General features: G+C 39.0%; 2 protein-coding genes across 3 annotated transcripts in view; one reads left to right on the top strand and one right to left on the bottom strand.

Annotated features, from left to right (window-relative positions):
• LOC139157052 (uncharacterized) overlaps positions 1-11,815 on the top strand; it is a 288,628-nt gene that overhangs the window by 265,186 nt on the left and 11,627 nt on the right. The gene's annotated exons all lie outside the window — the stretch shown is intronic.
• NT5DC1 (5'-nucleotidase domain containing 1) overlaps positions 1-11,815 on the bottom strand; it is a 114,570-nt gene that overhangs the window by 100,658 nt on the left and 2,097 nt on the right. For both annotated transcript variants that reach the window (XM_070733392.1, XM_070733393.1), the window contains 5 exons: positions 11,270-11,361; positions 8,834-8,905; positions 5,560-5,666; positions 2,729-2,808; positions 1,138-1,219 (listed from right to left, as the gene is read on the bottom strand). In XM_070733392.1, the coding sequence (XP_070589493.1) occupies positions 1,138-1,219; positions 2,729-2,808; positions 5,560-5,666; positions 8,834-8,905; positions 11,270-11,361 (433 nt within the window). The remainder of the gene's footprint in view (positions 1-1,137; positions 1,220-2,728; positions 2,809-5,559; positions 5,667-8,833; positions 8,906-11,269; positions 11,362-11,815) is intronic.

The following is an 11,815-nucleotide window of genomic DNA, read 5'->3' as shown; positions in this document are numbered from 1 at the left end:
TTCTTTTATATTTACTTTCCACAAGACTCAGAAGACTCATGCGTTTATCACCTTTTCTTTTTCGGACTCAAGGTTTTCTTATCAGAAGACTGCAGCTTCTTCCTCCTGTTTCCCATCACCACAAACTATTACACCCAGTTCTTTGCAGATGTAGGGAGGTTTGAGTAGTTTCATTTTGTAGGCACCCACAGAATCAGTAACTCCTCTTATTTACATTTATTATTATTATTATTATTATTATTATTATTATTATTATTATATTATTATTATTATTTATATTATTATTATTATTATTATTATTATTATAATTATTATTATATTATTTATTAAATTTGTATGCCGCCCCTCTCCATAGACTCGGAGCGGCTCACAGCAACAGTTTAACTTCCTCTCCAAGAGTCTCCTACCACAGGATAAGTCAGAAACTGCTCCTGTATTAGTTACAAGTGGCTTACCCAGTGTTGTGGGAATGGGGTCTTGGAGGCAGTGTTCCCTCTAATTTTTTTTTTGGGGTGGGCGGAAAAGTATAGTCTCTGAGCGGCAGTCCCTTTGGGACTGGGCGGCACAGAAATAATAAATAAATAAATAAACAAACAAACAAACAAACAAATAAAAAACCCACCCTGTTTTGCCTCAGAGAATTTCAAAATAAAATACTGTACTGTGTGTCTATAACAGTGAGCTCATAATAGGGCAACTCTATCAATATCAAAATGCCACTCTCTTCCTTACTCCCATTCTTTTTCTTTCTCTTTTCCTTCCTCTCTTTTTTCTATCTGTTTCTCTCTCTTCCTCTCTTCCTCTCTCTCTCCTTCCCTCTCACTCTTTCCCTCTCGGCTTCTGGGCAGGTGTGGAAAACTCTGAGTTGATGATGATTTTTAAGTGAGCGATTGCTCACTGCTCAGCTTAGAGGGAACTATGCTTGGAGGTTCTTTAGTTGGGTTCTTTACTGTTAGCTTACTTGGCAGTTCCTTGACTGGGGTTTGCTTGATTGCTATCATTCCAATTGAGCCCACATCAATATACTTTAACTGTGAAAATGCACAGCCATTATGAAGGGCCAGTTACATTTTGACAGATACATGAAAAGCACCTTCAACAAAGAAACAGCCCTTGAAAGATAGGGAAACCACTCACCTTTAAAAGCTGACATTTTATAATTATACTGTATGGCAGCAACCATATCCTTCCAGAAGTTGTATTTTCTCCTAGGGCTGTGCTGCAAGCATAAAGAAACCCCATTGCCTTTTTTTCATTGTAAGCAGTTTTTCTAGCAGTGAGAAAATAAGCTAACAATCACAAGCATAGCCTGAAATATAAGGCAGCCACATAAGGTTCCCTCGTTCAGAATTCCAACCAATCCTTCTTTATTTACTTCATCACCCTTCTTCATCCCTTCCCTCACTTAATTGAATACACACAGTTATCAATGACATGTTTGGGAATGTCTCCCTTTGGGAATACCAGCAACATAAGAAACAATTTTCCTAATTAATATGTTCACTCATGTGATGCAATGATGTGATTATACCCTTTCGTTATTGCATTATTGATTTGATTTTTTAAAACTCTTCCTCTTGTACTATCAACTCCCTGCACGAAACAGTCATTTTAATATTTAAAAAAACAAAAGGAAAAAAACCCTATTCATCACAGGGAGGGAATCTTATGAGCTGTGGTGGTGCAGTGGTTAGAATGCGGTATTGCAGACTACTTCTGCTGACTGACTGCAATTATGCAGTTCGAATCTCACCAGGCTCAAGGTTGACTCAGGCTTCCATCCTTTCAAGGTTAGTAAAATGTGGGCCCAGATTGTTGGGGGCAATAAGACTTTGACTCGGTAAACCACTTAGAGAGGGCTATAAAGCACTGTGAAGTGGTATATAAGTTAAAGTACTATTGCTATTGCTAATATCTTGTGTAAAATCAATTCCTCACAGGTAAAACAACAGTACATAAATGGTGGCTGCGGGTCATTACAACAAATCATATCTGTTTACAGAGGGCTGTTTTGGGAAAGTCTCTTCTTAATGATGCCTAACATTAAGAGCATATCGAAGCTTTTCATGGGGGCTTCTGGATGAAGCAACATTGGCCCACTGACCCCAAAAGAATATGGAAGCCAATATAAACAAAGGAATGGGTTTAATAAGTTTAAAGACTTGATTAAATTTAAAAAAATAATAATTTCATGCTTGCCTGTTTGCCAAGGGATATGCTTTCCCCTTATCGGATCTACATTTTTATTAATCTTTTCTTTATATAAAAAAATTAAGCAATAATGACACATTAGTATAACATACACAATAATAAACACACTAAAAACAGAATTTGCCTGCTTAGTCCATAAATCTTCACAACAGGAGATTCATTAGGGCTGAACACAGAAATAATGTCTGAATTTCAGGGACAAGCCAATAAGCAGAATCAAGTGCCCTATTTATAGGTAGGGCTGTCTGAAATGGAATCGGAGACAAGCACAGACACTATCCCTAAGAAAAGAAGTGAATTTCTTCAGAATTCTGTAGATATGTGATTCAGTTCTAGCTTATTGCTGTGTGTCATTGCTGTAAAGCAAGGCTAAAGCATTTTATCCCTGAAAGAATGTCTAAGCTTCATGTAACATGTGAGAAGGAAGAGGAGGAGAAGCAGAAGCAGGGAGAACATTAATTGAAATGTATTGCCCATGAGCACCAAATCTGATGCTCCAAACCTGATTAGAACTTACTTTGTCTAAACTGTCCACAATTCGCCCACAAAGAAGCGACCCGGGCAGATCAAAGTAATTGTCATAAGCATAATATTTAGCTGTAAAGACAAGAAATTGAATGCCATATTAGACACCTAGTGGATAAATCAACATTTTTGTGAGTAAAATTATTATTTACTATAATAATACTGCAAAATTTTGATATCTCCAAAATTTCCCTTGTACCACAAATAGGATATTGCTCAAGAGACATCAAAATGTTAGCGAATCATACATTTAGAATACAATTCCAAATATAACTGTAGGAAATCAAAATTTATACATGAATTCTGGGATACATTATCAATTTCCAGAAAGTTAAGTGAGGGAAAGGTCTGGAAACACTGTCTTTTAATGATGAGACTAGACTTCTGGAATGAAGTGGACCAATACCAGCAGATGACATGGCTCCCCAAATCAACACAGACTGTGGCAAGTTCACACTAGACTTCAAGCCTCTTCCTGTGTGTGCCTCTCCGTTCTTCCTCCATATTCTGGGTCCTTGGCTTCCAAATGAGATGCAAAAGTTGCCACAGTCTGGGTTGATTTGGGGAGCCATGTCATCTGCTGGTGTTGGTCCACTGTACTTCAATAAGTCCAGGGTCAAGGCAGTCGTCTACCAGGAGCTTTTGGAGCACTTCATGCTTCCTTCTGCAGAGAAGTTTTATGGGGATGCTGACTTCAATTTTCCAGCAGGACTTGGCACCTGCCCACACTGCCAAAGGCACCAAAACCTGCTTCAATGACCATGGAATTACTGTGCTTGATTGGCCAGCAAACCTGCTGACCTGTAGCCCACAGAGAATCTATGGGACATTGCCAAGAGAAAGATGAGAGACATGAGACCGAACAATGCATATGAGCTGACAGCCTCTATTGAAGCATCCTGGTCTTCCATAACACCTCAGCAGTGGCACAGGCTGATAGCTTCCATGCCACACCGCATTGAGGCAGTAATTCCTGCAGAAGGGGCCTAAACCAAGTTCTAAGTACATATGCATGCTTATATTTTTCAGAGGTCCAATATTGTTCTATGTACAATCCTTGTTTTATTGATCCCATGTAATATTTTAATTTTCCGAGATGGTGGATTTGGGGTTTTCATGAGCTGTACCCCATAATCATCACAATTATGACAAATCATGGCTTGAACTTTCTTGCCTTGCATGTAATGATTCTCTCTCATATATTATGTTTCACCTTTTAAATTGCATTACTGAAATAAATGAACTTTTGCACAATATTCTAATTTTTAGAGTTTCACCTGTAATTTTAGCCTTACTGTATGGACATGGGTTTTTATAGTGAACTTTCAATAAATCTTCAGAAAACAAAAAGAAAACTTCCCAGTTTTAATATTGTGACACAATAATATATTATATTTATGGGGTGCTCTCTGACTTTGGTTCTTTTTTTGAAGACCTTTCATTACCAAACTAGGTAACATCATCAGTGCTAGCAAAGAGTGAGGTTTGCTCTTGTTTTGTATACTAGTGGTTCGCTCTGTCAATGTTGGTAGTAATGGTCTTGGTGGTTCCTTGACTAGGTTGTTGTTTACTGTTAGCTTATTTCACAGCTCATTGATTGGGGTTTTGTTTGCTTCTTGGTCTAATGTCTAATTCCAACTAGAGAAAATACACAAAACCATCAACAACATCTTCAAAGGAATAAAATTCACTAGAGAAAAGGAAAACTAATATGTTAACCTTCCTGGATATTCTCATTAGTAGGGGCAATGACAGCAAATTAGAAACACAAGTCTATTGTAAAATCACCCACATTCAACCAGGTGCTACACTACCAAAGTAACAATGTAACCTCCCACAAGATAAGCTGTGTAATAACATTTTACCTGGGTATTAACACTTTACCTGAGCACAAACATACATCAATACAGGAAACAGGTCGTCTATACAACATCTTCTAACAAAAAGGATATCCACACAACTTCATCAAAAATGCCTGACCAATAAAGCATTATCAATACAAGTTGTGAAAAAAATAACGCTGCCATACATTAAAACTTTTAGAAACCACCAACAGATTATTATAACTACACTGTCTGACCATACAAACAAAATAAAGCCTCCAAAACATCCTAAGTAAACCAAAATATCCCCTTCTCCAGAAGAAAAAAACAGGAGTCATGTATAACATACAGTATAAGGACTGCAAAAGGCAGTATATAAAGCAACTAAGTAGAAGAATGGCAGAGCATGTCCATGAACATTAACTAGCATCAAAAGTCATGATGAAAACTCCTTAATTCCACAACACATGGACAGACTTAACTGTAGTTTTAATTGGGACACTATGAGCATCCTAGACAAAGCCAAGCCCCCAAACACTAGAGAATTCCTGGAAACTTGAGACTCTGACAAATTAGCCATCAACAGGCACAAAGAGATAAACAACATCTGCATGCCATTCTAAAAAGAGGCAATCAAAAAACCAAAAAGGAAACAAGACCAAAATACCTCCTTACCTGCAGTGAACATTCAGATGAACAAAGACAAGATTAACATTAAATCCACAATCAAGAAGCAAACAATATTCTAATCAAGGACTATAAGCTAACAGTAAACAACAGCACAATCAAGAACCATCAAGACCACTTCTATCAATATTGACAGGGCAAGTCACTAGAATATAAAATGCGAGCAAACTTTATTCTTCACTAGCACTATGATATTACCTAGTTTAGTAATGAAATGTTTGTAAGAAAACAATCAAGCTAATAGAGTACCAGGGATGCCACAAATACAACACTACAGCATTAACCTATTATATAGGCCATGTCTATGTAATACCTGAACGAGAAACCATTCCACTCATTGTCTTAAAGTGTTTCCACTCCCTTCTTCCATATTTCTCCAAGATCTCTCCTGAGGTCATACGTTTTGTCCCATGACTTGCCCTGTGTGAGGGAAGAATTAGATATGAATGTTATTATTCTGTGATTTCTCTCTTCCAGCATTATAATATAAATGCTAAAAAGGATCATTTACAGTTTAAAATTAACCACCTATAAAATAAGTGGAACTAATTTGTAAACGTATTTGTCCCTTATTTACATATACCAACTACAGTGGTACCTCAAGATACGAACCCCTCGTCTTATGAACAACTCGTGATACGAACCCGGGGTTCAGAAAAATTTTGCCTCTTCTTACGAACTTTTTTTGAGTTACGAACCGGCGTTCGGAGACTGCTGGGAAGCCGCGCGGCTGTTTTAAAAGGTGACAGCCGGGCGGCGGGGCTTACCAGAAGCCTCCCGAACGCCGGTTCGTAACTCGAACAAAGTTCGTAAGAAGAGGCAAATTTTTTCTGAACCCCGGGTTCGGTTCGGGAGGTTGCTGGGAAGCCCCCCAGCCCGGCTGTCACCTTTTAAAACAGCCGCGCGGCTTCCCAGCTGTCTCCCGAAGCCGAACGCGGAAGTTCGGCTTTGGCGTTCGGCTTCAGGAGACAGCTGGGAAGCGGCGCGGCTGCGCCGCTTCCCAGCAGTCGCCGAAAGCCGTTTTTTTGCGGGGGGTTTTTTGGTTGCACGGATTAATTGACTTTACATTGTTTCCTATGGGAAACAATGTTTCATCTTACGAACCTTTCGTCTTACGAACCTCCTCCTTGCACCAATTAAGTTCGTATCATGAGGTATTACTGTATCTTCTTCCTTTCACACAAAAATTATTTTCCATCATGAAAACCCTCCATCCTTCCAGTAGTACTAGCAGAGAAGAGGAAAGCAAGATAAAGATCAATAAGAGGTGGTTAAACCAAGTAAGAAAGAGAACAGAGGCATTGGCTGGAGATATGCTGACAGGAAGGTGGAATGAATAGTATTTTGAAAGCTTTAACTATATTAGGCAATGTGCAGCAATGGTTAAAAAAGCCAACACAATCCTAAACTGCATCAACAGGGCCATGCACTCCAAGACTAGGGAGGTATTAATACCACTCTATAATGCCCTAGTCAGACCTCACCTGGAGTATTGCATTCAGTTCTGGTCACCACACTTCAAAAGAGACATAGAAACTCTGGAAAAAGTACAGATAGGAACAACCAAAATGATAAGGGGACTAGATACCAAGATATATGAAGAGAGATTGCAGGAACTGGGCATGGATAGTCTAGTGAAAAGAAGGGCCAAGGGGGGACATGATAGCAGTATACAGGTACTTAAGGGGTTGCCACGGAGAGAGGGTCACACTATTTTAAAGGGCACTAGTGGGCCAGACGAGGAACAACAGATGGAAGCTGACCAAGGAAATATTCAATCTGGAAATAAGGAAGAACTTCCTGACGATCAGAGCGATCAACCAGTGGAACGGCCTGCCAGCAGATGTTGTGAATGCCCCAACTCTGTACATTATCAAGAAGACATTGGACTGCCATTTGGCTGGGGAGGTGTAGGGTTTCCTGCCTGAGCAGGGGGTTGGGTTTGATGACCTGCAGGGTCCCTTTGAACTCAAATATATAATAAATAAATAAATAGATAGGTAGGTACGTAGGTACGTAGGTGGGTAGGTAGGTAGGTAGGTAGGTAGATAGATAGATAGATAAAAACAACCTTCCCAAGGAATGGCTGGTCTTTAATAACATCAATGATTTTCAATAGTGATGTTTGCCACCATTCTCAACTCATATCACTCTTTGTTTTCAATGGTACTGTGTATTATTTTGATAATTGCTTTGCCACTTAGTGGCAGCACTCCTGTCCCAACTGCTACTGCAACTAGGAGTTGAAAGATTTATTAGAAGTAAATCATTATTATGATCAGTAAAGTGGGAGACAGGTCTTAAGACAGCCTCCCCAATCTGGTGGTCTCTAAATTGCTTAAAATAATTAAAATAATACTATAAATGTGACATGATTGATACGAGATGGAAATTGAATACCAATTACCAACCAATCATAATCATTATAAGTCTGTTTGAGAGCAACAATCAGAAAAGTTAGTAAACCAGAATCAAATAAGGCAGCAAGACATAGTATTAGGGGAGGGGCAGTTGATAAACATAATTTGAAATGCAAGGAATGTTGGGATATTTGTAATTAAAAAACAGAGAAAGTAAAGATTATCATATGCACTGGAGGGTAAAAACAGCAGAAGCAAGGATAGGAAGAAGTGAAAAGAGAAATATATGAATAAAGAAGGAGTGATGTACTTTACAGCTTATGAAGCAGAAAGGGGAATCCCAATAAGAGGGTGGGGGATATTTTAATATTAAAAAAAAAACTTTGTAAAAAGAATTCAATAGCTAGATGTCAAAAGTGATAAAATAACAATAAAGTGGTACCTCTACCTAAGAATGCCTCTACTTAAGAACTTTTCTAGATAGGAACCGGGTTTTCAAGATTTTTTTGCCTCTTCTTAAGAACCATTTTCTACTTAAGAACCCGAGCCCAGAAAAATTTCCCAGGAAATTTGAGAGCGGCACGAAGGCCCGGCCAGTTTCCTGCCATTCCCTCTGGGTTTCTCTCTCTGGCACAGTGTATGGGAGGCAGCCTTGTGCTGAGTGTATAGGAGGCAGCCTTGTGCCATGCGCGTGCTCCTCCTCGCCGTCTCAGAGTCCCTCTTTTTTTTTTTAAGCCTTAAAGTTTGGGATTTTTTTGATTCCCCTCACCTCACCTTCTTCCTATGGCAGCAACTGTCCTCCTCTTTTTCTTCCTCCTCCTCTCATCCAAATTCCAAGCTTTTATTTCTTTCCTAATGGGTTTGCACGCATTATTTGCTTTTACATTGATTCTTATGGGAAAAATTGCTTCTACTTACAAACTTTTCTACTTAAGAACCTGGTCACGGAACGAATTAAGTTCTTAAGTACAGGTACCACTGTATTAAGGTATTGTTTGTCTATTTAAATATTTATACAGCTGTAACTGCATTTACCTTCTTACAGTTTCTATGAACTTTGAACATTTTCCCAGAACAATGCATAAATAGACTGTAATTTTATGGAAAAGTCCCTGTGGCCTCAATACATAGGAGAGGAATAATGTTTGTACTTTGAAAATAGAATATTGTGAGAAAGTTAATGAACTATATAACATAAACTTTTATCAAGAATTTTTAAATGTTCACCTCAAAATGGTTCCATTATCTGCAAGTTTAAGAAAGTTCCCTTCTTCCAGGTCCAGCACCAAGCCCTTGCAGCTGTTTGAGTTAAGGTTCATCAGTAGTAGAAGAAAAAGAGATACATTATGAGCAAGCTTCAAAATGCATGGAGATACTATAAACCAGTGTTTTTCAACCAGTGTGCCGTGGCACACTAGTGTGCCGCGAGACACAGTCAGGTGTGCCGCGAAGAAGGAAGTTCAGGTTCCGGTCTCGCAACTTTTTGTTGAGAGAGTGACAGTGAGAAAGAGAGAGAGAAAGAAAGAGAGAAAGAAAGAGAGAGAGAGAGAAAGAGAGTGAGAGAGAGAAAGCAAGAGAGAGAAAGAAAAGAGAGAGAAAGAAAGAGTGAGAGAGAAAGAAGGCAAGTGTGAGAGAAAGAAAGCAAGAGAGAGAGAGAGAAAAAGAGAGGAAGGGAGAGAGAGAGAAAAAATGAGAAAAAAGGGGGAGAAAAAAGGAGAAATGAGAAAATGATTGAGACAGAGAATGAGATGAAAGAGAGAGAAACAAAAGAGAGAAGTGACTCTTGATTTAAAGCATATGATAAAAAGCACCCAAAGAATAAGAGAGAAAAAAACCCAGCCCTCACCTGTTTTTGGAAATGGTTCAAGAGTGTGTGTATACACACACACACACACACACACAAGGGTGGGGAGGAGACAGGGATGGAAAAAGAGAGGAGAGTGTCTTAGGGTGTCATTTTGGTTGGTGGTGTGCCCCAGGATTTTGTAAATGTAAAAAATGTGCCGCGGCTCAAAAAAGGTTGAAAATCACTGCTATAAACCATGTTACAGACTGTGGTCTTAAATGCCACAGAGGTCATAGAGATAATCAGGACACTTAATATTAGATTAATACCTAGGAGCTTAGACAATGTGGGAAAATAATATTAATACATAGTCTAGATTCCTAATCAATGCAACCAAGAAACTGGATATTTTGGGGGAAAAACATGGACAGGCTAAAGAAAATCTATGGCCTTTGACTTATTGACAAAAGCCCTTTGCACACCATCAAATTAGATCTCTGCCCAAACTGATGTATCCCTTCCAAGAAAGTCTACTGCGTACCACTACCATCATTATCGTCATCATCAATCCACCTGAATTTTATACAACTTGAGTTGATGTATATAATGCTCCCACCTCCAATTTTTTCCACAAAAAAATGGATTGGACTGAGAGAGAATGGCTGACCTAAAGTCACCATCTGGCATTGAGGGTAAGGAAGGACTAAAAGCACATGGTCTCCTGGTTGCTTATCCAACACTTAAAGCACTACACCCAACTAGGTGGACAGTAAGATTAAAAATAAAGCATCAGAAAAAGAAAGCAAGAAAAGGATGCTTGACTGGGACACCCTCCCATTCACTCTATTCCTATAATAAGGCAATGGAAAGGAAGGCAATGTTCGGAAACTTCAGATTGTGCAGAATGCAGCTGCGAGAGCAGTCATGGGCTTACCTAGGTATGCCCATGTTTCACCAACACTCCGCAGTCTGCATTGGTTGCCGATCAATTTCCGGTCACAATTCAAAGTGTTGGTTATGACCTTTAAAGCCCTTCATGGCATTGGACCAGAATATCTCCGAGACCGCCTTCTGCCGCACGAATCCCAGCGACCGATTAGGTCTCAGAGTGGGCCTTCTCCGGGTCCCGTCAACTAAACAATGTCGGTTGGCGGGCCCCAGGGGAAGAGCCTTCTTTGTGGCGGCCCCGACTCTCTGGAACCAGTTCCCCCCAGAGATTAGAACTGTCCCTATTCTCCTTGGCTTCCGTAAGCTCCTTAAAACCCACCTTTGTCGTCCGGCATGGGGGAACTGAGATATCTCCCCCGGGCATATACAATTTATGCATGGTATGTTTGTATGTATGTTTCTTTTAGTAAATGGGGTTTTTAAAATATTTTAAATTATAATTTAGATTTGTCATGAATTGTTTTATTTTGCTATGAGCCGCCCCGAGTCTGCGGAGAGGGGCGGCATACAAATCTAAATAATAAATAAAATAAATAAAAGTACTGTAGGCTCTTTCAGCCTCATTTAAAGGCTGCAGAGAAAGGCTTATTTATTTATTGTAAGGCAGGCAGAGAATGAAGTGGAAGAAAATGCCAGCTACTCTAAGGATGTGATGAGAATCCATGCTTATTACATTGTACATGCTGAATTTTTCATATAGCAAAATCAAAGAAATCTTATATCCAGGAAGTCAGAGTAAATAAATATTGGCTGGAGAAAATAGGGAAGCAGGATATAATATCAGCACCCTACAACAGCAATCCTATATTGGGTATACTTGCTTCTGAGAGACCACTCAGTTAATAATTTTTAAATACAGGCAGTCTCTTCTTCCAGAACCAACTACAAAGGAAGGTAATTACTGAATGCAATTAAGAAAAATCACTGACCAGAAATCCCAGTTTTCAGGCATCACGTTCAGAAGTTCCTTATCATATCCTTTTTCTTTCACCATGTAATGAGCGAAGCTGTCATATATAAGCTACAAATTAAGAAAAAAGGTTTAACGCTGTGCAAAATTATATTGAGACAGTATTGCTTCACATTCAGGATCTTATGAGCAACAGAAATAATGTTCTGTGTGTAAAAACATCAGCAATGTAGATGAGGTTTTAATGACCTGATTCTTAGCAACATATTCAGAAATGTCAGGATTCTACCCTCAGGGTGTTCTAATCTTAATGGCAGGCAGCTGAAATCAGTTCACAGAGTTTAAACCAGAATATTATATATACATAGAAAACTGGTTAAAATACATGAGCCAGGGCTTATTAAATAACCATGAATGGTTGTTTCAGAACTTTTAATAGACAAACCCAGGAATGTACACTTTATATAAAACCAAGCCCAACCTATGACTTACTCTTGTGTAAAAATGCATAAAATCCAATGACTGATTTAATAATTATGCCATCACCTAAAACAGTGGTTCTCAA

Source organism: Erythrolamprus reginae, chromosome 1 (genome assembly GCF_031021105.1).
Source record: "Erythrolamprus reginae isolate rEryReg1 chromosome 1, rEryReg1.hap1, whole genome shotgun sequence".
NCBI classification, from domain to species: domain Eukaryota; kingdom Metazoa; phylum Chordata; class Lepidosauria; order Squamata; family Dipsadidae; genus Erythrolamprus; species Erythrolamprus reginae.
The sequence above is the reverse complement of the archived record's forward strand: the minus strand, read 5'-3'. Positions and strand labels throughout refer to the sequence as shown.